General features: G+C 59.6%; 3 protein-coding genes across 3 annotated transcripts; 1 reads left to right on the top strand and 2 right to left on the bottom strand.

Moving 5' to 3' along the window:
- Positions 1-3106: 3106 nt before the first annotated feature.
- On the bottom strand, positions 3107-4180 carry TOMM6 (translocase of outer mitochondrial membrane 6). Its single transcript, XM_069771432.1, has 3 exons — positions 4016-4180; positions 3843-3944; positions 3107-3442 (listed from the first exon to the last, which is right to left on the bottom strand). Exons 1-2 carry the CDS (start codon positions 4135-4137, stop codon positions 3848-3850), a joined length of 219 nt encoding a protein of 72 aa, XP_069627533.1. The 5' UTR covers positions 4138-4180; the 3' UTR covers positions 3107-3442; positions 3843-3847.
- Positions 4181-4241: 61 nt separating this feature from the next.
- On the top strand, positions 4242-14373 carry LOC138682082 (uncharacterized). Its single transcript, XM_069771428.1, has 16 exons — positions 4242-4396; positions 4924-4993; positions 9131-9247; positions 9540-9653; positions 9861-10019; positions 10110-10271; positions 10361-10522; positions 10745-10833; positions 11035-11171; positions 11305-11444; positions 11555-11686; positions 11978-12094; positions 12228-12440; positions 12575-12733; positions 13360-13467; positions 13813-14373. Exons 3-16 carry the CDS (start codon positions 9197-9199, stop codon positions 13993-13995), a joined length of 1926 nt encoding a protein of 641 aa, XP_069627529.1. The 5' UTR covers positions 4242-4396; positions 4924-4993; positions 9131-9196; the 3' UTR covers positions 13996-14373.
- A 194-nt stretch (positions 14374-14567) lies between these two features.
- PRICKLE4 (prickle planar cell polarity protein 4) lies at positions 14568-22669 on the bottom strand. Its single transcript, XM_069771429.1, has 9 exons — positions 22566-22669; positions 22138-22270; positions 17653-17805; positions 17340-17447; positions 17121-17258; positions 16837-17037; positions 16400-16586; positions 15894-16211; positions 14568-15614 (listed from the first exon to the last, which is right to left on the bottom strand). Exons 3-9 carry the CDS (start codon positions 17800-17802, stop codon positions 15121-15123), a joined length of 1596 nt encoding a protein of 531 aa, XP_069627530.1. The 5' UTR covers positions 17803-17805; positions 22138-22270; positions 22566-22669; the 3' UTR covers positions 14568-15120.
- Positions 22670-24078: the final 1409 nt, after the last annotated feature.

Below are 24078 nucleotides of genomic sequence, written 5' to 3' on the forward strand. Positions count from 1 at the left end.
AAAAAGGGCCCAGGATTGACTTTAACCACTATTAACTATTTATTGTTCTGAAGCTTGTGCATGATACAGAATGCATTGCAGTTAGAGGAAAGTGCTGTACCCTTAGGGTTCTTGTTGAACTGCTGCACTACTGATTTTGTGCAGGCTGAGGGTAGGGAAGGAGTTGGGATGAATGAAACAACCAGTAAAAAGCAAGCCAAGCCAACCACAGCAATAAGCTGTGATCTAAGTTTAGAATTCTAGAGACAGGAAGCGTCTGATAAGGGGACCTCGTATGTTAGAGGATTGCATGTTCTGCAGGCAGAGACATTAATAAAATCCAAACGCAGTCTCGTTAGCAGCAACCTCGTATTGTTTTTGTGGCGAAAACTTTCTCTATCAGTAGCCTCATACTGGCAAAATGAATGGTGCTTTTCCATTAGATACTACAGTTCCTAAGGAACAGTACCCCAAATTCTCAAGTTTTATAAAGGAGCTACCTACTTAAAGCCCACAGTGTCACTGTAAATGCTTTGCATAACTGGAACTGAGAAAGGAGATGATACAGTTGATGACTTTATCCAATTTGTAACTTTTAAGTCTTTGTAACATACTTCCTATAGAGGTGGCAGGTGCTGAATTTGATTTTTTTTCCATGCTGAAGTGCTGCACCCTGGCTTGTCACACTAGGGCTTGGTGGAGTCTGGAGTAGTAAAGGCCTTCTCTTGTTTCTGTTCCTGCTTTTACAGCCACTTTCTGTGTGAGCATGTCTTTTGGGGAGCGTGGGGCTTCTGGATGTTGCTCCTGCTAAAGAGGAACAACCACATCCCTTCAGTGTGGGCAGGGTTAAGTGTAAAGTACTTAGGCTAGCCTTATTTCCTTAGATAACCATATCTGTACCATGGGGATAATTTATACTGCTACAACTGTGTTAGTACAAATCTGTGCCACGTTGGTGGCTAGGCAAGGTTAAAGAATGTATGATACCATGGGCAGGCTAGAGCTATGCACGTGAATAATGTCACCACAGGCTTGTGGTGCACCACTGAACGGAATCGGTAGCTGAGAAATTAGGATAACCACCCGTGAGGCTCCTTCTCTCTTGCACAGTTAGTGTAGTGTTGGGGCTGCCTAACTCCACACCTCTGATTTAGGAATGGCATTTTCATAGCAAGTGTCATCTTCACTGTCCTTACATTTATTAAATGACATTGCTAGGCCTGGCCCTTAAGGCTATTTCCTACTGCTACAAGATGAACCACATATTTCCATGCGAAACCCAACATTTCACCTAGGTTATCAGATGTGTAAAGTACAGTAACTTACCACTGGCAACCTGGAGCCCCTGTGAAAGAGAATGAGGTCCTATTTTTTTCCCTGCTTAACTTCAGCTTTGGTTAAGCAGTCACAAATTCTTCAAGCCACAGCCTTCTATACATCTAATGAGCAGTTTACAGGGAAGGAAGAAGTGGTTAAGTTTGTTTCCAGTAAAACTTTTTTTTACAGGTCTGCCTTTCCATAAAAGAAAATTAAACACAGCTTAGAAACTTCAAACAGCTTCTCCGAGAGGAGTGCTGCCTGGGCAAGCTCCCTTAAGGTGTGATGGGCTTGGGCAGGACGCTGCTGGGGAGACCCCGCTTCTGCTAATGTCCTGGAAGCTTCACTCTTGACTTGAGTAAGGGCAGAATTAAAGCTAATCTTCAGCACTTTAAAAAAGTTAATCCTGCTCCAAGTTAAGGTTGCTGGAAGGGTGCTGTTGGCAGAGGATAGATAGAAGACAAGCAAGTTTTCCCTCGGTATGAAATTCCCTGGCAGCCCTTGCGAAGACAGGAGCGAAATGCTGCACCGCTTTCTTGGGTGAGGAGCCAGGCTGGAGCTTGGGTGGGTTTCCTGATTTTTCAGTGGTTTCTGTGGGGACTTTAAGTCAGAGGAGCCTCTAGTTTCTGCTTCGAGTTTCTGGTACTTAACGTCACTAATGACTTAAGCTGATGTATGCCATGCTGTGCTCATGAATGAGACTGCCTTTGCTTCAAGGACACTCCCAGGCAGCAGCAAGTGACAAGAGAATCCAATTAATTACTGAATGTTTCTGGCAGTCTGTCCAGCTGTCTTGCAGCTTGGTGCAAGCGTGCTGCTCCTAATCGCAGGTTCAGCAGCTTTTATTTTAATCGAGGTTTATTAAGACAACATCCAATAAGTCACCTATGGCAGCCTTATGTACTTAACTGCATGAACTGCCCCCTGCCTGAACCCAGGCCTCGGGAGATTAGTGTGTTCTAAATCAAAACTAAGATTAACTATAAAATGACTTAATGTTCAAATTAATCCCCTTTTCCTGCAGAAACTGTTTCTGCATAGCTTGGATTATCCATACTTCAAAAGAACTTAATTTCTTTACAGGATGTTAAAATACCCGCTTTGAAAACAGCATTTTTAAGAATCTGTATCGGTAGTGGAGCGAGTTTCTCTCTGGGGCAAGTAAGGGGGCAGTTCTCCATCACAAAACATGGAGGCAGCGCTACTTCAGAAGAATGTCTTAAACTAAAAACCCGTGCGTAACTGTCCAAAGAATCTGAAGCCATGTTGCAGTCCTACTGCCGTAATGCTCAGGGCTGGGAAGTTATTCTGCTCTACAAATAGCATCTTGGAGGAGCTGTCGTGTAACACATCAGAGTAAATCCGACCCACAGCTCCCACGTCAGCCTCGCATGGTGCTTTCACTGTCCCCCGACCAGCCTCGCCACCCACAGCTGGACTTTAAAGTTGGTAACGGCAAGCTGTGGTCTCAGTCCAGGGCACTAAAATGCTATGCAACACCAAATGGCGGCTTCTTCCCACACACAGTCATCATTCCTTTACAGTAAGTGTCCCAGCTTTATCCCATCTGGACATTACCCAGGAAACCTTCTGGTGGTTAGAGTTTACCTAGGGCTTGTCACAGTTTTGTTTTTTCCTTTGAATAAGTAGCTGATGGGTCCTGCTTACAACCCAGGACTGGACTTGTTCCTTTGTCTTTTGGGTGTGAAATATAAATCATGTTTTTATGATTTTTTGTAAATCTTTACTCTTTTTACACCTTGTTTTTGTAAGCTGAAGTTTCTTATTAAAAAAATGAAATTCCAGTGGGTTATGTCATTATTCTACATACTTTAATAAACATCGAGATGGGGGTACAGAAGAAAATTCCACGCACAATGACTTCACATCCTTGAGAAAACTACTCTCATTGTGCCTTGCAGAACAAATTGAAAATAAATTCTCCCTCTCACACTTAAAACTTCCCCCCCAGTCACTGCTTCAAGCACGACAGCTTTGAAGTGTGAGTAGCAGCTCTGCAGAGAAGGAGAGCAGAACGTACTCGCGCGAACGTATGGAGACTCATAACGGTGTGGCTAAACGCATCTCTTCTGGTCCTCGTGTGTGTGGGGGGCGAGCTCTTCTCCCTTGCGGTTCTATTTCTTTCCTAGGCCAGCAATTAAGCAGAGTTAGACAAGGTTGTTTCTAGCCTAGTCTGCTGGCATATGGCAATTTAACACAGCTTTGCAACTTTCTGTATAAATTAGATCGCTTTAGTCCTCCTGGTGCCAGCGAGTGCTCATGGTTTAGTCCTTCGTGTAGCTCGTTAATTTGGTCACCTCGCACGGTGACACCCCCTTCCCGGGGCGGGAGGGGGGCCTGACACGCTTTGGGGGGGGTTCTGCCAGCACGGGCACACGCCCGTGGTCGCCAGCGTTGGGTCACCGGTAGCCACAGACAAGTTTTAGACAGAAGCGCAGCAGCGCCCGGTCGGCCGGCGGCCCCTTGTCCCTGCGGCCTCCCGGGACACCCCCGTCCCCGCCCCCGCTCGCTCCCCGAGGACTCACCGCCGCTACGGGACGGGCTGCGGGGCCATCAGGTCGATGTCCGTCAGATTCCGGGCGACCCAGACTCCAGCGGCGAAAAGCCCCAGGTTCACCAGCAGGTTCCTGAGAGAGAAAAACGAGCAGCGCTGGCTCCCGCTCCTCCCGCTCCTCCCGCCCTCCCACGCAGTACCCACCTGCGAAAATCGTTCCGATCGGTGGCGAAGCGGTAAGCGCTCCGCAACCACCCGCGCAGCCCCTGCGGCGCGGTCCCCGCTCCTCCTCCTCCTCCTCCTCCTCCTCCTCCCGCCGCCGCCATGCCGCCTCACCTCACCTCACTCCCGCCGCCGCGCGAGACCGTCACTTCCGGCGCGCGGCGCGGCGGGGCTGAGGAGGGGAGGGCGGGCGGCGCGCGCGGGGGCGCCGCCCGCGTGCCGGGACATCCGCGTGCGAGCGGCGCGGCGCGCGGCCCCCGTGCAACAGCAGCAGCAACAACAACGTGCAACAACAAACAACGTGCAGCCCCGGCGGGGCGGCCTTGCACGAAGCCTGTGTCTTCCCGTGGCTGCCCGTGCAAGGTGGGGGGGGGGCTGGTGTGTGTGTGTGTGTGTGTGTGTGTGTGTGTGTGTGTGTTTGTTTGCGGGATGGCACCGGCAAACGCAGCCCCCGGCGCCGGCATCGCCCCTTGCACGCTTGCAGGAAGCGCGGGGGGTATGTGGGGGGGTGGTTTTTGCACACCTCGGCTCCTCGCAAAGTTGTTTTTAGCGGGTGCTGCTTGCTCGGAAAAATCCAAAACGGCGCCGGTCCTTGTGCATGTCTCCGCCGTACAGGCAGGTGAAGCCCCGTGGCACCCCCTCCCCGGGGGGCTGAGCCCACGCACGAGTGGGCTGGGGGTTCCTGGGAACCGGGTTTGCCCAGCGGCGGGGAGGGCAACCGGCCTCGGGGGTCGCTGGTGCTGCGGGGAGGGCGGGAGGGGGAAGAGAAGATAGGGGGCAAAACGCGTGGAAAGCGAGGGAATGCCTGAAACGCTGCGTGGGCCGTGACCCCGGCCGGGCTGCGGGCAGGTACCCCTCTTCTTGTCTGACTGCGACTTTTCCAGGTGCAGGTGTTGGATCCCGGAGCCAGGACGGTTGCAGCCGCCGCCGCCGCTGCGCCCCGCAGGACAGCGCTCCGCAGTAAGCACCGGCGGTACCCGTGGGCAGGACGGTGTTGCAGCGGTGGCATTCTGGACAAACGTCTCTCCCGTTTCCTCTGTGCCCCCCTTGCCTGTGCCTGAACCTTCTTCGTTCTGTTCCTCGTTCCCAAATCCTCCCTTCGGCTCCCTCCTTCCTGCTCTGTCACTCTGGATCACCGATCTCTATCCGCTCTCCCCCCCCGTCCCACCGTGAGCCCGCTGCCCCCAGCGGGGTCTGCCCTTTCCCTAGCCCGCTCCCCTTCTCCTGGCAGCCCCCGTCTCAGCCTTTGCAGCTTTTTGGGAAAAAAAGCTCTCGGCCACCCCAGGCATCACCGCCTTCCCCGGGAGGTGCCCGTTTCCATCAGGAGGGGACGTCCCGGCAGCAAAAGTCGCCTCGTTAGTGCCATTAAGCCTTGCACGCGTACCTGCTGCCAGGGCACCTTGCACTGGTGCTGACCTGGGCATCCATCACGCGTTCTCAGTGCCCTCGTACTAATCTCGCTGTAATCGCGGCCGTCCCGGACTCGATTTCCACAGTCTTTGACAGCAGATTATATATTACCGTGCCCATGTGGTCCCACAGCAAACAATTCGGGACGGAGCAGCCGGGGTCACTGTGACGGCTGGTTACCAGTGCGACAGGGCGTTTGCTGGGCGAGCTGGAACCGGATCGGTGAACCGAGACGGAGCCTCAGCCCTGCACCAGCTCTTGTGTTCTCCTGCGCCGGAGCTCTTCTGCCTGGAAAAAGCAGATGGGAGGACTGAGACCTGCTAAAAGTAACCCGGCCTGAGCAGAGGTGTTCCCTGCAGAGCCCCAAACCCGACGTGGTTTGCACTTTTTGGGGTGCACGTTCCCTGCGGAGGCCCAAACCCAACATGGTTTGCACTTTTTGGGGTGCGCTGTATGTCACCTGATGCTTCGGGGATGGGCAGGTTCTTTTAAGGATCCGTTGTGGAAGGAGAACTGGCCACAGGGTTGTCGTTGCAACGAGAGCTTTATTATTATATAAAGATTTTAGCAAGCAGAGTAGCTTATCCTTACACAGAATTCCTAGCAATTACCATAGCTTTCCTATTACTCCTATTTCCCTGCTCCCTGAGAGCTAGTTCTCCGATTTGGGGATGCCCAGGTCACCGAGCCAGGCTCTGATAAGAAGACGTGCACGAGCCGAGGAGCCGGGGGGTTGTGGAGCCACTCGGCTCTCGAGGGAGACGTACTGCAACACCGGCCATCCAGGCTGCAGCCACGTTTGTCCCTGCTGCTGGATTCCTTTCCCATATCCCAAAGAGCTAATTGATCCACCCACTTAGTTAATTGATTTATAGCTATTAGAGACTATAATTAACCGACCAGCTGGAAAGCTCTGTGTTATCTGCCCGGTGGGAGCAGCGTTGAGAAGCAGCCAGCTCCGATGGGCCGCGGGCTGCCCTGTCCCCACAAACAGCACCGCTCGTTTGCTGTCTTTGAAGGATTTTACTGCACCTCAGACTTTGGGCTTTGCCTTTTATCTCTTCCTTTGCTAACACTTGGCGTCAGTGAGCTCACCCCGAGCCTCCCTGTTTTCCCTTATCTCCTCCCTTCTTCCTGCAAGGTCACAAACTTGTGCTCCATGTCGGTGCAGGAGTTTGCATTGCTGGGCAGACGAGTTCGAACCGGCTTGCTATCAAAGCATTCCCAGGCCCCAGCAAAACCTCCCACTGCTGTCAGACCCTGACACAACGCAGATGTTCCTTAAGCATCGGGAAGGTGATCCAGCTCATCGCGGGGCTGAGCGAGATGTCCGTACCTTGTACTGGTGCATCTGGCCAGTGCTAACGAACTCCTGGGCGTGCTGTTCCCCATGGGAACGCAGGGAAATAGGGAGGAGGAGACGCTGTAGGTGCCTGGTAGAGGTGCCCAGTGCCTGGCTGCCCCAGGAGGTGATACGTCGGACCGGCAGCGGGCTCGGGAAACCCTCCGAGCCGCAGCGGGCTCTTGTCCGTGGGGCTGCTGGGAGGTAGCGATGCTGCGAGCAGGGATCAGACCCCTCTGCGGTGCTAGAGGGTGAACGGACACGGGCAGCTTCAGCCGCATGTCGACCCGGAGCAGCTCTCGGTGAACCCGCTGGCACTGAGCCGCAGCCTCCCGGCTGCCCCGGTGCTGGAACCAGCCGTGCCCGGGGAGCGGGGCTGCCCCTGCGGGGAGCGGGGTGCTGGGCACGCCGCTCCTCGGCCTCCCGGCGGCGGCAAAGGTGGGTGCGATGGCAGCGTCCCTGCCAGGGTCACCGCGCTCTGCAGACCCTCTCGCCCTTCTCCTTCCCCTCCTCGCCCCTGCAGGCTGTGCTGTAGCCCCGGGGGGTCCTGCTCCCCCAAATCCCCTGGCACAAGGCTGGGAGCATCTCGGGGACCATGTGGCCGATCCAGGTTTTGCTGGAGCTGGATAGTGGCAGGCACTGGGCATGTGGGGCTGCATGGATGCTCAGTGCAATGGGGATGCAGGGTTCCCCCTTGCATGGGTTCTCCATGCCCTGGGGGTCCAGCGTCCCCCCTTGCATGGTTGCTCCGTGCCCTGGGGGTCCAGGGTCTCCCCTTGTACGGGTGCTCCGTGTCCTGGGGGTGCAGGGTTCCCCCTTGCACGGGTGCTCCGTGCCCTGGGGGTGCAGGGTTCCCCCTCCTCGCACTGTGGAGCCGCAGAGGCAGGGACGGAGCAGGAACAGGGACTGCACCCAGAGGCTGATGCAGCACAGAGTTTGCATCAAGTTCTGCTTTAAACCAGGTTTGCTGAGGGATTTTAAATAACCGGAGGAATTTGGCTCTCCCTGGTTATCAGAGGCCGATTTGAGAAGAGGTGCTGCCTGGGGTCTTTGCAGCCCTGGGGAAATGAGGGGGGGTCTGTGGGCCCCGTCTGTGCTTCCCCTGTTCTTCTCAGCAGCTGAAATCGGTGTAAGGAGACGGTCTGCAGACAGGAGTAAAAGCTGCTGGAGGGCATCGCAGCTTGGCTTTCAGGCAAGGGAAATCAAGTGCTCAGGAGGGGCTCCAGGGGAGCTCCCTGGGGGGTAATTAGCCCCTGATTGCCGTCAGCAACCGCTCGTTATTGGCGTGCATTCAGTAAACAGGAGGAGCGGGGGGGGGGGGGGATCCGGCAGTCCCAGGGGTGAGGGGCTGCAGGGAGCTGGGTAGGGGTGCAGGGGTCTCTATCCGAAGCTCCTTGGTGTTTCATCTCTCCGGGCAGGAGAGCTGTTTTCCAGAGCCACCTGGGACTGATCTGCCAGGTAAAACCTCCGTTTGGGGACAAAAGTGTTATTTTCTGTCTTTTACTCTCGGTGCTGCCCTGGGGTGCTCCCTGCAGATCGGTGAGACAAAGCCTGGTGCCTGTGCTGCCATTAACTCCTGCCAACCTGGGTCGAGCCTGCGAGTGTTAACTGGTGGCTCTGGGAGCCCAGTGCCCTGGCCGGACTGGGGTCAGCAGGTTTCGGGTCAGAGCATCCCCTGCTCCCTGGGCTGGTGGCCCTTGCAAAAAACCCTGAGCTCTGACCCACGCAGCCACTGCAGCCCAGCAGTGAGGAAGCCACCGAGGCTTCCCTGGGCAATGCCCCTTTGTACCCCCAGGGTTTGAGCCCCCTCACCCTTACGGAGAGAGCCCAAACTGTGCCGGGCCGTCCCATGGGAGCAGCAAGGGACAAGCTGGAGCGGGGCTTGCACCCCACCGCAGTGCCAGGCTGGCTGGGGGGCACCCGGCGGGCAGCTTGTCCCTGCTCTGGCACCGGGGAGGGGGGAACGGCTCGGCCAGGATCCCGTGGGACAATAGCGGGGTGGTGCCGTGGGTGCTGTGACCTGTGGAGTTTGCAACAGGGCGATTGAAACGTGGCTGCGAGCAAGCGGACGCTGGGACGGGCAAGGGGAGCCACTTCGGGCAGGGTGCGTGGGTGCCCCGTGCCAGGGGAGCAGCCCCGGATTGCCAGGACCCGTGTCCCCTCCTGGGACGGGGAGCCGGTCCGTGTGGCTCCCAGTTCGCCCATCTCCTGCGTGTCCTCGCTGGCGGTGATGCCGTGTGGCTCTGGAGGTGACCCAGTACTCAGGGCTCAGCGGAGCCGGGGGCACCTGACCGGCAGTGACGTCCTGTGGGATGTGTTTTCACCCATGCTTCTCCTTTTTGCAGCTGGGTGCTGACCCTCCCGGGACCTTCTGCTCGCTGGGACCGGGGCCAGGACGAGCTTTTGGCAAGATGTTCTCACCGGTGGGCTGCAGGAGGGAATTCCTGGGCTGCTCCAGGGAGGTAGGTGGTTTTGCAACCTTCCTGCTGCCACGGAGCTGGGGCTGCCAGCGTGGTTGGGAGCAGAGGAGCTTTGTGGGGCAAGATGGGTGCTTGCTGCTCCATCGCTCGAGATGCTGAGGAGCCAGGAGAGCATCGCTGCATTATGGGGAAGAATTAGGAATCATCTGGGACCTCAGCCAGGGGAGAAGGGCGGATGAGCTCCTGGCTCCCCGTCCCTGCTCAGCATCCAGCCAGTGCAAGGGCGAAGGTGAGGGTCTCATCCTGCTTTCATCTTGCTGTGCCTGCTCTGCAGCCCGGTCCATGGCAGACTGGACCACCACCGTCCCACGCTCACGGCCCTCAGGACGTCTGGGACAAGCCGCCCTGGGAGCACCAGCACAGGAGAGGCAGGGGCAGATGGTGCCCGGTAAGGGGACAGGGGCCAGGGCGAGCAGCGAGGGGAGACGGTGCTGTCGGGTTTTACCTACACGTCTGGGGTGGCCAAAGCTGGGCGTTCCCCCAGGAGCAGGAGAGGCAGAAAGAGCTGAGGGCTGTGGCGGGGAGGGGGAACAGCAGCAAAACCAAAACACCCCAGCGAGCTGCCGTCCTCACCAGCAACCATTTGCCATTGCAGCGCCGTCTGTGGGACCCCAGACCCTTCCCTGGCCCTGCCGACTTCCATGGGAACGAGGAGGGCAGATGGGCACCCCACGACTGTCCCCCATCACCCTCTTGGGATGACAGAGAAGACAGAGGAGGACCTGAGGACTTCTTCGGAGAGGGCTGGCACCGGGTGAGGCGGCAGATGGGCCGGGGGGGGCGGCAGCTGTGTGGCTACCCCCAGTGTGCCACCATCCTCACCGGCAGCGATTTGCTATTGCAGCCTGGTCCCTGGGACCCCAGACCCTTCCCTGGCCCTGCTGACTTCCATGGGAATGAGGAGGACAGGAGATGGGCAACCCACAACCATGCCCCGCCACCCCCTTGGGATGACAGAGAAGACAACCAAGGACCTGAGGACTATTTTGGAGAGGACTGGGACCAGGTGAGGGGGGAGATGGGCTGAGGGGGTGGCAGCTGTATGGCTATGCACAGTGTGCCACCATCCTCGCTGGCAACGATTTGCCGTTGTAGCCCGGTCCGTGGGACCCCGGACACTTCCCTGGCCCGGCTGACTTCCATGGGAACGAGGAGGATAGGAGATGGGCACCCCATGACCGTCACCCACCACCCCATTGGAATGACAGGGAAGACAACCAAGGACCTGAGGACTGCTTCGGAGAGGGCTGGCACTGGGTGAGGGGCTGGTGGGCTGGGAGGCTGGCAGCGGCTGTGGGACCAAGGGCAGGGAGCGGGTGAAATGAGGCAGGGGCCGTTCACTGCCCTGGTGACAAGGACAGTGCATGGGGACAGGTTTCTCTGCGCGGCACTGGGAGCAACGGCAGCCCGGCTTCTCTGCTTTGCAGTCACAGCATCCCCTGTCCTGCTCTGTGTCTAAACCCACCCCTTTCCCCGCAGGAGCCGTGGTCTGGCCCCAGCTGCTCTGCCTGGTCTGAATTTCCCGGCGAGGAACAACACCCACCGTGCCCCCCTGCCAGCGTGCCAGGGTGGGTGGCCGTGCTGAGGGTGGGGGGACCGTGCAGCCGTGGGGTGGTGAGCAGGGGTGCTGGGACCACGCTCTGCTCCAGTGCACAGCCAAGGGGGGATGCAGTGCTGAAGCTGGCCCTGTTCAGGGTGTGTGGGGGGGGTTGCACCAGAGACCCCTTCCAGCCTAAGTCCCCGCCCTGGGGCTGCCTTTGCTCCCGCAGGGAGCGAGGCGGCTTTCAGGATGGCTGCCCATCCTGGGGCTATCATGGGCTGGGTGTGAAACGCAGCAAACGCCTTCGCCGTGGCCACCGAGAGTTAACCTTGGTCCAGCGCCTTCCGTGTTCCTGGCCCTCCAGAGGTTTGTGCCAACGCTGTACGATGCAAGGGGTCCCACGCCACTGTGCTCGTGCTCGCCAGCATCTCCTTGGTGCTCGCCAGCATCTCCTCAGGCAGAGCGAGGAGTCGCTCCCATTATGTTTCTCGCTCTGCAGGGAATCGGCCATTCTGCAAGTCCTTTCGTTCCCTCCCAGGGACAAGCCAGCCAGGGGTCAACGAGCAGCAGCGCTCTTCTTCTCCCCAGTCGCTTATGTCCTGCAAAGGTGGTGTGCTAAGCGGGAAGCAGATGGCTCAGGTTGTGGATTTTTACCCCCCCTGCCCCAGCACCCAGCAGCGACTCCAGTTTGCACGGTCTGAGCCCTGCGTGGTTGCCGCCATGCCCCTAACCAGCGTGGTTTCCCCCAGGGCCCACCGGCAGCGAGCAAGAAGGTCCCGGAGCCCCCCAGACCGGCCAGCAGCCCTCAGAAGAGCCCGGCCATTGATTCCCGGGCTGCGACAGAGGCTGCAGAGCCAGAGCAGGCAGCAGAAGCGACGTCGGTAGGAGAGCACCACTCTCCTGGGGAAAGGCAGGGATGCTCGCACCCCTAGAGGTGCCTGGCTCAGGGGGTCTCTTCAGCCAGTGTAACGTCTTCCTTCTCTCTTTCATCCAGCCCTTTCGCTCTTCATCTTGCTGTCTCTTTGTCAGGCACGGAAGTTTTTCTGACTCTTCTCCCAGGCTGCAAAGCCCTGTGGTTTCCTTTGGGTTTTAGCACCCCGTCAGTCCCGTCCCCCAGCTTATCTCCCCGGGACAGACACGTGTCCTGGCCTCACATCATTGCATGTCCCCAGGTCGAGCCAGGAGCCAGGCAGAAACCTGCAGGCAGCCACAGCCAAGTGGAAACAGCTTTGGAAACAGAGCCAGCCCTGCCGGAGAGGAGCCCTGCTGGGACGGGGGAGCAGCTTGAGGTATGAATTAAGGCATCTCCTCTTCCCACCTAAAAGCAGTACCAAGGGGGAGGTGGGAGCTTGCAGTCCCCTTTGCAAGCCCCTTTTTCCCCTTGCCACGGACTCTGCAATGCAACTGTAATGCTTTGCACAGGTAGAGCCGTGCAGCCCAAGTGTCCCTAAGGCTGGTGCAGGTGGTGGGTCACATCCCCACAGTCCAACAGCCCCTCCGGAGCCTGCCGAGAAGGTCCACGCCACGGCCGGCTCCGCTGGAGAGGCGGGTGCTGAGCTCTGCCCGTGCTCCGGGGGAGAGCAGCATCTGCAGAATGGAGCTGAAGAAGCCAAGGGAGAAGCTGCCTGCGATGGGGTGGGTCTCGGCGCACGGTGGGCAGCTCCGCAGTGTGTCCCCCCGCCCCGGGTGAGAGCCCATCGAGGCCACTGCTGCGGGCAGGGGATGTGCTGGCGGCTGCCTTCCTCCCCCAGCCACTTTCTCTCCCGCAGCTTCTCGGTGTCCTTCAGCCATCCGACAACTCACAGGTCCTGCCGGGAGCTACCGCGGAGCCTGACGCACAGCCCAGCCAGGCTTGCTCCGATATCTGTGCTGCGCCAGAGACCTCACCAGGGACCCAGCACCCTCCTGGGTCTGGTGAGACGGAACCGGTACGGGGTTGGGGAGCCTCTGCTCCCCCACGCTCACCCTGAGGCATCCCCGGGTCCCCACGTGGGGCAGGTGCCGTGGGCTTGAGGGATACTGCCGTAGCCCAGGAACAGCCGAGTGGGACCGCTCTGGCCTCCCCGTTTGCAGGATTACGAGCTGGGGTTAAAGTGCTGCTTTGTCTGGAGGCAGAGCCCGTGTCAGCCCTGGTGCCAGCTGTGCCGGAGATGCCGATAAATGGGAGACAGCTGGGAGAAAGGCCAAAAAATAACTAGAGGCTTGAGAGCGTGCTGGAGCGTGAACGACCCCGGGACTCAAGCTTTAACGAAGGAAATGAGAGCATTGCAGAGCAGCTTAATTACTGCCTAATGGGGAAGAGAAATCTGCTATCGTGGCTCTCGGCGGCGATGCTGCCGGGGCTGGGGCAGAGGGGGGAGCTGGGGGCAGCTCTTGCACCCGAGGGAAGGGTGGCAAACCAGCACCCCAGGGACCCAAGGTCCCAGCGGGTCCCCCCACAGGGTGACCAGTCCTTGGCTAGTAATCGGTACTGGCAGCCCCAGTTTGGCCTCAACCTTGCCCAGTCCCTCTCTCCTTCAAAGCGTCTGACCCTTCCTCGCCTTTTCCACCACAGGCTGCAGACAGCCGGCACCAGCTCTGCTCCACGCTCCCGACACCCTCCCCGGCCAGCACGGACCTCCGCTCCGCTGCCGTCCTCGCCAGGAAGGAGGAGATCGAGCTGGTGAGTCCCGGTGGCCCCTGGCTTTGGTGCATGGAAGTCTGGGACCAGCTGCAGGGTGGGGGGGCTCACCCAAGGACCCTTTGAACCAGGGAGGAGAAGCAATACCGGGTGATGGGGGACGTGAATTTGGCATTTTTGGGGTCATGGGGGAGAAACCCCTCCTGGTGGTGGTGGTTGCAGGGGAACGTGCTTGTGGGCAAGAAGGGGTTTGCAGGGGCTCAGATACTGGTGGGGGGGTTCATGGACCAGCACCGAGGGAAAAGATATCCCTGGGGGGGGGAGTGCATGCTGCTGGTGGAGAGGTTTTGGGGTGCCCCATGCTGACTCCATGCTGCTCCCCTGCAGTCGTACCAGCAGTTCAGCCTGACCATCGCGGTGGTGGCCACAATGCTGCTGCAGAAGGAGCCCTCCATGGAGGCGGCGCTGGGGCTGGCGCTGAGAGCCAACCTCCGCCAGGGCCGGATCCATCACCTCCAGGAGCTGGAGGATTTCATCGACAGCTATGACTCGGCCACCCTCAGCCGCTGAGGGGGGGGCCGGGATGAGCGGACGGACACCCCCTCTCACCACCCGGGGTTAGAGGGGGGTGATGGGGGGGCTGTGCCCGTGCAGCGGGGTGCTCGTGATGGGGCCGAGCCCTCGGGTCGGGGCGATACGGACACGTTGGCACAGTCTTGCCATCTCTCTTGGGAATGGAGGAGGAGGGGGCTGCTTAGTTTTAGCCCTGCCCAGACCTGTTTGTGCAGCAAAAGGGGGAGCTGGTTTTACTGGAGGGTGATGGGAGGGACAGCGGATGTGGGGAGCTCCCCGGGTCCTCGCTCCATTCCTGGTTCACAGGGATGTACCTCGAAACCCTGGGGTTTGTTCTTGGTTTTAAATCTAAAAATAAACCAGCTGTGATGTATGTACCCCTCGCTCTGCTGTTGTTCTGGTCCCGCTCTCCTGGGGCTGGTGAGGGAGGGGTCCCGCAGTGAACCCACTGTGGGCGACCCCTCCAGCTGTGGCAGAGGGCAGCGGCCACCCCTGGGTCTCATGTTCCTCTGGCCACAATGACCCTGGGACGGGGAGGAATGGGACAGACACATGGTGGGTCTCCTGTATTCAGATTTCAGCCAAACTTTATTTGGAGCATTGTCAGCAGCAGCAGCAGAGCTGCCCCCCTGGTCCCCTCCCCACGGTGGCAGCAGGATACGGTGTCACCAGGGATGGAGAGCATCTGGCAGCGGTGCTCATCCTCCAAGGAGGTGTCCCAGGGAAGGATCCGACCCTGATGGCCAGCACCCCTCCTGTCCCCGTGGGTCCCCAGCAGCAGCCTTGCAGTGGGACGATGCAGGCAGCTGCCCTTGTCTTAAGCACCCAGCCACCCTCCCCTGCGTGCGGCTGCTCTCCGGGGCTGCTGCCTTGTCTGAGATGGGAGCCCTGGTGCAGGTTGCCGGCTCTCTGCTCCCTACCTGCTTTACCTGTTCCTAATTGTGGGAGAGGCTGGCAGGAATTGCAGGCTGTGCTTTGCCAGCAGCCGCCGGGGGGGAAGGATCCCAGCGGCTTCTCCCCACCAGCCTTGGGCTGTGTCCAAAACGCACTTGGAACGTGTTGAGACCATGGCAGGGGCTGGCAGGACGGCGTTGCTGGTCGAGGACCCCCCAGTCCCTGCTGCTAGGACACGCTGCAGTGCTTGCTGCTGCCCCGTGGCTTTGCCGTCCTGCCCTCAGCCCTCCCCAGGAGCTCCCTGCCCAGGGAACTCATCCCGGGCTTGGGGATGGGCTTCCCGAAGAAGAAACCCTCTTCCTCCGAGTCTGAGTCCGAAGATGAAGAGCAGGTGGGACACCAGGAGTCGTCCTCCTCCGTGATGTCCTGCAGGTCGATGTCCTCTGGCCGTGGACTGTGTCGAGCAGGGGATGTGCCCGCGCGGGAGTGTGGGTTTCCATTGCCTGTGGGTGTTCGGGGCTCAGAGCCCCCTGAAACCAGGTGGCCCAAGGCTCCAGGCTCATTAGGACCCTCTGCACTGGGCTGGGGGGCAGAGGGGTGGCCCGCTGGTGATCCCAGCATCGCTGTGTGCACAGCATCCCTGCTCCGCTCCTTAGCAGCTGCTCCGTGGTCCTCCAGGCTCCTGAATGCAGGATGTACAGGGGCCTGATCCAAACAAGCCTCTGGAAGAAGGAAAGCAAGGATGGGTGAGGAAGGGGAAGGCTGAGCCTGCCCTTTTTGCAGCGAGGTCTGCCTCGGGATGCAGCAAAGTGAGCAAACCCCAGCTGCCAGCACTCGCCCTCCTGCGGGAGGTGGGCTGGGGGCTCATCGCCGCTGCTCCAGCCCTGCGTTGGGCTGCACCTGTGCGACGTACCCCATAAAGTACCCAGGGGCTAAGCAGAGCCTGGTTTTGCTCCCAGTCCCCTCCTGCCACGTAGCAAACGGAGCACTAGGATCCCTACCTGCCCCTTCCACCCGCTGCCTGCAGCCCCCGGCCACTGAAGTGCTGCCCGTCCCCGGCGTGGTCCTGCTGGCAGGGCTGGTTCGGGAGAGGGGCGTCGAATCGGGGGACGGAGCCGACGCAAAAGCCGAGTCGGAAGAGTCGGAGGTAGTGGAGGATGCATCCCGCCCCAGGCTGCAGGTCTCGGAGCAGAAGAGCCGGCCGCGGCGGGAGGTGAGGGGTTGCCCACGCAGCGGCTTTCGGCAGAGGCTGCAGCAGAAGCAGGCGGCTCGGGCATGCCAGTGGAGCCCTTGGTGGGTGGCCTCCTCGCTGTCGGCACCTGAGGGGCAACCGCCGGTGAGAAGGAGGCTCTTCCCTCAGCCGTGTGCCAAAAACCATCCTCCGCACCGAGCCGAGCCGCGGGGCTCTGGCTCTGCAACCCTCCCAGCCCACGTCCCGCCTGCCTGGGCAGAGAAAACCCCGCTGCACCCTGCCCAGGGTTGAGGGGAGGGATGGGGGGGACTGTACCGATGGGGTCCCCGCAGGCCTGGCACGGTTCAGCGAAGAGGCTCTCGAAGCAGCCGCGGCAGCAGGGCCGGCCGCTCTTCATCACGTAGCGCTGCCCGCAGAGGGGCACGTCGCATTCCAGGCAGCAGAAGTGGTCCAGGTGCCAGCGCCGGCCCTCTGCCTCGATGCACTCCTCCATGAAGATCAGCTGTGGGGGGAGAAACAAGCCATCCTCTAAGCATCCCGCTAGCCAACTCGTAGCCTGGAGGATGCTTTGCTGTGCCAAGGAGAGAGGAGGAACCGCCATGCCTCGGCGTGGGCTGTCTGCAAGGGTTAGGAAGGAACCTTTCCTCATGTCCACCAGTGGCTCTTGCTGCGTTTGCAGCCCCTGGCCAAGCTCAGGAGCTTTTAACAACAGCAAAAGGGAGGTAAAAGCCTCTCCCCTGCCCAGCACCCACCTGGTCGCAGGAGGCGCAGCGGGGTCGGAAGAGCTCGGCGTGGTGCCGGCCGCAGTAGATCCTCCCGTCCTGCTGGAAGTAGATGAGGTCCACCAGGGGCTGGTGGCAGAAGTGGCAGGAGAAGCAGGACGGGTGCCAAAACTGGTTCCCCAGCCGAGACGCTGAAATCCCTGGGTCCCCTTTGTTCAGCCTCCTGCCACACTGCAAGGCAGAGGGACGCGGGGTTGGGGGTCAGGCTGGCTTTTGGGGATGGGTCCCCCACTGGGAAATGGGTGCTGCCTCACCTTCTTGCAGGGACAGCCATGGCAGGGACCCGGCACGGGACATGCCAGCCCCTGTCCCAGTGCCTCCCGTCTCCGTCGGGCGCTGAACGCTCGTAGCTGCTTCCTCTCCTCCTCCGCGAGGTCGGGGCAGTACCGCTCCTGCACGGGGAGGCGGAGGTGAGGGGATGCACGGTGGGTGAAGCCCCAGGGTGGGCAGCACCCAACAAATGCGTGTCTTACATCGCAGTCCTGAGGAGGCAGCTGCTGCAGGAGGGCTCTGGCACGGAGCTGGATCTTGTCGGCGGGAGAGGCAGGCTGCGGCGAGCGGGTGCCGAAGCACAGCGGGACCTTGGGATGTCGTGCGGGACAGAGAAACGTCAAGCAGATTTTTAGGGGGATTAAGCTGCAGTGCTCGAGGCTGCTAAAACGTATGTTTTATGCTGGGGCTGGGGATGCTCTGCTGCTGGTACCACCACCCGTGGCTGGCACCTGCAGGGCTGGGGGAGACTGGGGAGCAAAGGGAGCCCAGGGGGAGAGCCAGGGTGCTGCCCACCTCGGGGGGTGCGGGGTCCGCGGGGGGCTCCAGGTACTCTTCCAGGGCACAGCCGGAGTCACTGTCGGACGAGGCTGGCGGGAGGCTGGTGGCAGTGCCGCAGGGGGGAGGCTCATCTCGCTGGGGCCATGCAGGGCTCGGCAGGGACATGAGCTGGGGAGAGAGGATCAGAGCTGGTGAGATCCTCATCGAGGCAGGGAGCGGGGATCCATTGCTGGGACGTGTATCATCCCGCCTGCCCAGCGTGGACCTGTCTCCATGTGGCAGCAGGACAAGCAGCCCCTCGTCCCGGGGAGGGACCCCGGGGCACGTCCAGCTGGGATGATGCTCAGCGCAACCACAACATCGCGACCCTTGGCTGAACCACTGCAGAAGTCCAAGGGGTTTTGGGGGCTTCTCCTTTCTCTGCAGGGGTTATAAGCAAACCCACACCGAGGGCAAGGGTGCTTGGCAGGGCTGGGGCTTTGTCTGCTGAGCAGGAGGCGCTGACGGGACAGTGATGGGTTGAAGCCAGGCAGGGAAGACCCCGGGTGTCCGTGCTCAAGCTGGAAGAGACTTTGGGAAATGGCACCAGCCGTTCGCTCACCCACAGCAGGAGATTTTCCCTGGCTGCCACCAGTCCTTTGCTCGTACGGCTAATCCCTGGTCTAGTGGCCCGTCCCTGAGCGGGGCAGAGGGAGGAGACCGAGGTCTAGCCCAATTCAGTGGAAAATAATTTATTCCCCTTGGGCTGCTATTGTTCTGCCCCGAGTGGCTGTTCCTGCCCGGGCAGCCGGCTCGCCCAGCCGCCACCACCTCGCCTGGCTAATGGTTACGCAGTGGAAACCCATCCGGTCCCGTCCCCTCCTCCCCACGCCGCGCTTTTCACTGCTCGCTTCCTTCCTGGCTTGGCTTTCCAAAACAAAGACGAGGTGGCGATGCGGTGGCTCCTGGGGCTCCCTGGACGCTGGCCCGGAGCCTGACGCCCTCTGCCCATGCTTCCTGCCCCGGCGTGGGGACCGAGGGTGGGACGTGGGTGGGATGGAGCTGAGCCGCTGCTCCGGGGGCAAGTCCCAGTCCTGTGACCAAACAGCCCCAGGGCACCCCTGGATTCACCCCATGCAATGCCCACCATGGATTGATCAACTGCTCTGGAAAGTGTTTTATACAGCAAGCGGCTTGGCACGGGCTCAGGCTAAGGGTTGAGAGGTGGTAAGCCCCAGGCCACGCACTTAGGTCCTCCTTCATCACTGCCACCATGAGGACCAGTGAACTCCTCTGCACTGGGATGGTATTTCTGCACATCTGGTTTATCCCCCCCTGCCCCTGCTGTCAGAGGGCCATCCTGGCCAGCACCAGCAGCCGCATCCCCATTGCTCCCACTAAACAGCTTCAACACTCCCAGCTCAGCCCCTGTTCCCAGTGAGCTCCCTCCACCACAGCTGCCCCTTGCTATGTAGCATCTTGGGGTGCTGGGATGTTGCACCCAAAGGTGGCCAGCTCTGGAGCTGGGAGAGGGTGGGATAAGCCCAGGCAGCTCAGGTTTCCCTGCCATGCACCTGGGTCAATGATTAACACTGCAGATGGGCTAATCAGCAGGATAAAACAAAAGGGCTGCTTACTCTTTCCTGGGGTTTGGGGTCTGCCAGCCCTGGGATTAGCCCAGAAAGACTGCAGGGCTGGTTGAATGGTGCTGTTCAAAGCTGTGCTCAGTTCTGGAAGGGATAGGGATGAAATAATCTGACTCAACTCTGTGCATTTGCAGCCCAAAGAGAGCCCTCACCTTGTTGACTTGGTGAAGGACCGCTGTACCACCGCTGGTGTTGGGACACTAAACAGTCTCAGCTCTACGGCTGTGCAGGAGGATTGTGTGTGTCCCTGGGGATGCTGAATGGGGATCTCCGTGGGGTCAGTGTCTGGCCCCAGCTCTGCTCCTGCCTTGTTTGGGTAACACATGTCTCTGCTTTTCCCTCCCTGTGGGAGGCGAATGGCAGTCCCAGGCTGTGCTTGGCTTATTAAGCCTCCAAGCTGCATTTGTCTAATCTGTTGGGGCTTTGCTGTAATTAGACCCCTGCGATGGTCCGCAGACTCAGCAGAGCTGGTGGTGCCTGCGTGGCCGCAGTCCCGTAGCAGGGTACACAGGGCACCTCGTCCCAGGGCTGGCAGCAGGGAGCCCGGTAGGGTGATGCTGGGGGAGAGCAGAGAGGGCAGGGTTCCTGGCTGCTATGAATCCATGGGGCTGAACTGGAGAGCCCAGCCCAGCCCGGTTTGATGTGATTACACCGGCTGGCAGCCGTCTGGGCTGTAGACAAGTCCCTGTAATTAGCCCCAGACAGTGACAGTGGTATGCACCTTCTATGCTAAGGAGCCAGGCAGCCCTAACAGGTCCGTCTCCTCTGCTCCCTCTCCCTGTCCCCTCTTCCTTCCTGCCCTCCTCACCACCTCCAGGCAGTCCTGCTATTGCTCTTCCCCGCTGGCCCGCAAAAGGGATACAGGGATGCTCCCCGCCTGCCCCTGCCATCTCCCCCTGACGCCTGGTCCAGGCTCTCCTGTCCCTGTTTTTGAGGCAGGAGGGTGCTTTGGGGAGCCGCTCCTCCCTGCCAGCGCAGACCCGAGCGCTGGATGTTCGTCCCCCCAGAAGGGACGTGCGAGGGACCAGTCGGGCAGGCTGAGTGCCACTGGCTGTCATTTGCCTTTGCTTTAAAAGCCTCTCGTCCTGCCTGTGGGAGCTCCTCCAGACTGCCATTGCTCAGCTCCCTTGTGCTCTCCAAAGGATGGGCAACGTCCCCGCTGTGCTCCCCTGCCTGCTCGTGGCCTTTCGGTGTTAGCATGGCTGCAAAGTGCCATCCAGGCTCCAGCCCTGGTGCTGGCACCTCCTGGCTCAGTGGATTCTCGCAGGATTCCCCTTCCTGCTCCAAGCACCTTCTGCACAGTAGCTAGAGCCCTTGGCGAAGCAGTCGCAGCTCCCTGGGTACAGGAGGCTAAAATTCATGGGAATATTAATCTTATTTGGCTCCCTAGGAGCAGCCCCTGTCTCCAGCTGGCTGTGGGAGGTTGTGTGGGCTCCCAGCCCTCTCCTGCCAAGGTCACACATTAACTTGCAGTGCAGCCACCCCAACACATTCGCATTCAGCACAGGCTCCCTGCTCCCAGCACGGCCAGGGGCTGATCTGCATCTCTGCCACAGCCTTTCGTTTTATAGTCACCTCTCCATCTTGGAAGACTCACTTTCAGATCCCTCTAGCCTATTTTTCAGAAGCACCAAACACTCCCCAGCTCCACAACCCCAAGGAAACACAACAGCTCACCATCACCAAAAAGACCGGATCCCCTTTCAAGCACCCAAAAGCACTGGCAGCTTACAGAGGCATAGCTCTGCATTCACCACCTCACCCACAGGATAACCTGTTTTCGCTTGAGTTCCTGTCAACACAGCTGCAATGAAGGTACGTGGAAATAAAGATACAGACCAATAAAGATGCATCTCTTCTGGGGTGAGATAAGCTGAGGTCTGGCAAGGCGAGCCGGAGCAGCTAGTCCTGCAATGCAGCCCAAGCCAGGCTGCCAGAGCGGGAGCCTGTCTCACGAAGGAGCCTGCGGTGGCTTTGGGACCTGTGATGGCACGAGGTGGAGCAACGCTTGGGTGCTGCTGGCTGGGCACAGCAGTCTCATGGGCCAGCAGTGTGGAGGGACAGGGTCAGCGCAGCCCCCCACATAAGGGGGTCTCAGCATCACGCTCCACCATATGGCACCACGTCCTCCACGTCACTGGAGGGGACCGTGGCCAACGCCATGGCCTGTTTGCTCGCCAGGGGATGTGCCAGTGCTGCAAAGGGCTGTTTTTAGTGTGTTTTCCCCCATCGTAAGAGTGCAGGCACGGCCAGCTGCCCCGGCTCAGCGGGGAGCAATAACCCATTAACCCACCGTGACTCAGCCATTTGTACACCCGTGGGTACGAACTGAGACCCACCACCCCACCTCTGCCCCGTGGCCACCGGATTTCACCCCGGCGTGTCGGTGTGCAACGGGGCCCAGCCGCCTCTGGCGAAAAACTCCATTGCCAATCCCAAAACATCCCATTCCCGCTGAATCCTGGCTGGAGGAGGGATGGGGGACCCAACACCCCTTCCCAGAGACCCTCATCATCCAAGGGAGCCGGGCAGCCCCGCCAGCCCCGTGCCCGCGCACCTGCCTGCTCCGGGACGTGGAAGGTGGCCACACAGCCCGGGATGGCAGAATCCGGCACGACGGAGCAGACGCCCTTCTCCTGCTCTCGGAGAACGTTTTCCCAAAAAAACAAAGACTGCGGGGGCAGCGATACCATTTGCCTCCCCCTCATTTATTTGTTCCAGAGAAGAACAGCCAAAAACCCCACCCGCTCCCCTCGCCCACCTCCCCTGCCCACGAAACGGGGACTCTCCCACTGCCTCCCCCCGGACTCCCAAGCCCCTTCTCAACACGTAGTTCAGAGAACCGATCGCGGGAAACCTTTCCAGCCTGACCTACCTGCCCTTTCCCCGCAGCCCGGTACCGGGACTCCGTCGCTCCGGGCTCCACCGACCGCTCCAGCCCCGCTCCGGCCGCCGCCGTCCCGCCCCGCTCCGGAGGAGGCGAGGGAATGGAGGCTGAGCAGGGAAAACTTTGCAAAGCGAAAGGAAAACATCCAAGCTCAGTTAGGGAAACAATTTTTTTTTTTTCCTCTCTCTCTTTTTTTTTTTTTTTTTTTTTTTTTTAAATCTGCCTGCCCAGGAAACTGGAGCTGTGTCAGCCGGGGTCCTAATTACAGGCTTTTTAGCCTAAACCTACAGAGACAGCCAATGGCAGGGAATCCCAGCGGCAGGCAGGGAGGGGAAGAGCAAAGGATGGCGGAGGGGGGGGTGTACATTAACCCTACAGGGGAAAGAGCTCTAGATGACATCTGTTTTTCTCGCTACCTCTCATTTTCCGAGCGTCCGCGCCCTTCCCTCCATCTGCGGCTCAGTTCACCCTAGGTTGCCGTTTTGATGACTTTTATGATCCGCGCGGTGATTTATTTTCCTGCCTAGATCAGAAAGACTTGAAGCTTCATGAAAGAGGGGAAGTGTCATTACACCCCAATTTAGAGGTGGAGAAACTTTGGCTGGGCTCTCACAAAGGAGTTAGCCAGAGGCAAGTCAGGATGTCCTAGTTTTCGCAAGCCCTGAACACCTGACAGTCTCCTAAAAGCCATTTAGACCGGCTTCGGCTGCAACAATTGCACTCGGGCACGAGTCAGGGTAAAATTTAGCAGAGTCCCTGACGCAGGGCAGAGCGTCTTTGGTGTATTTTTGTGTATTTCTCACATGCCCTAAGATCTTCCTGGCTGCTGATGGGACTTTGGGGATGGGAACAGACACAGCATCCCCCCCAAAAAAACCATGTCTGCAGGGACTGGACCAGACCTCTGCCACCCGCATGCTCTGAGCACCACACTGCCCAGGAGCTGGGTCTTATTTCGGGGCTCTGTTGGGAGCCCCGAGGGGTGCAGGCAGCTCGTGTGTTATGTAGGTCTTTGGGACCAGGTTCAGGACTGCAGTCTAAGTCTGTAGCGATGGTAATTTGTCAGAGGAGGTGGCCAGGCTCCATGGCAAACTGGTGGCACTGCTGGGAGAGGCCATGCAGGGTGGTGTTGGTGCATGGGTTATTGCAGTGCTCACCGGTGGTTTACATCTCTGCAAAATCACCTGGGCAGGGAGAGAAGCAGGAGGAAAAGGAGAAGGGGCAGGCGAGCATCTCCGCAGGCTGCTGCTCTCCTCATCCCTGCGCAGGGGTCTCAGCGGTGCTGTGGAACCAGCGCTGCAATTCCCCAGGGACCCTTTAAGGTCTCGGATCGGTGCTGGGGAAGTTAATCTGCTGTTTGGTTTTAGCGGCAGGTTGGTCTCCACAGCTTTATCTTGACCCGTTTGCCGCTATGGACTTTGTACCACCGGGTGGTGGTGGGGTGGTGGGTGGCCCCCCCCTTCCCTGCTGCCAGCTCCCAGCCCAACCTGCAAAGCGGCTGCTGCCTGCGCTCTGCACGCTCCACCATCCCTCTACACGGTGGAAAGATTAATGGGCAAAGTCCTCGTTAGGAGACCAGCTGGGCACGGGGACTCAAGACTTGACAGATGGGTCACTCCGGCTTTTCCGAGGTGGGACCAGCCATCGCTCCACCGAAGCCACCGCCCTGGAAACGCCACGAGGTCCCCCACGGGCAAGCGTGAACCTGCGACAACGGCACGTGTGACGGGCAGGACGCCTGCCCGACGGGCTTCCCCGCTGCCAAAGCACCGCGGCGTGACCGGCGTGCGGCCGACAGCATCCCCGCGGAAAGGGCAGGACTGCGGAGGCACGGCTCGGTGACTCGGCGCCGGAGCAGAGCAGGAGCACCCACGTATCACAGCCGAGGAGCCGGCAGCCCCTGCCACCCTTCCAAACCCGTGGCTGATG

The sequence above is a fragment of the Haliaeetus albicilla genome, chromosome 26 (assembly GCF_947461875.1).
Source record: "Haliaeetus albicilla chromosome 26, bHalAlb1.1, whole genome shotgun sequence".
Taxonomy (NCBI): Eukaryota; Metazoa; Chordata; class Aves; order Accipitriformes; family Accipitridae; genus Haliaeetus; species Haliaeetus albicilla.

Coding starts and splice junctions, on each gene's coding strand:
- PRICKLE4 (XM_069771429.1), bottom strand. CDS start 17,802: ATGTCCCTGCCGAGCCCTGCATGGCCCCAGCGAGATGAGCCTCCCCCC. Junction 17,448..17,652: donor CGGACCCCGCACCCCCCGAG/GTGGGCAGCACC, acceptor CGACATCCCAAG/GTCCCGCTGTGCTTCGGCAC. Junction 17,259..17,339: donor TGCCTCCTCAGGACTGCGAT/GTAAGACACGCA, acceptor CTCCCCGTGCAG/GAGCGGTACTGCCCCGACCT.
- LOC138682082 (XM_069771428.1), top strand. CDS start 9,197: ATGTTCTCACCGGTGGGCTGCAGGAGGGAATTCCTGGGCTGCTCCAGG. Junction 11,172..11,304: donor GTGTTCCTGGCCCTCCAGAG/GTTTGTGCCAAC, acceptor CTCGCTCTGCAG/GGAATCGGCCATTCTGCAAG. Junction 11,687..11,977: donor AGGCAGCAGAAGCGACGTCG/GTAGGAGAGCAC, acceptor GCATGTCCCCAG/GTCGAGCCAGGAGCCAGGCA.
- TOMM6 (XM_069771432.1), bottom strand. CDS start 4,137: ATGGCGGCGGCGGGAGGAGGAGGAGGAGGAGGAGGAGGAGGAGCGGGG. Junction 3,945..4,015: donor GATCGGAACGATTTTCGCAG/GTGGGTACTGCG, acceptor TTTCTCTCTCAG/GAACCTGCTGGTGAACCTGG.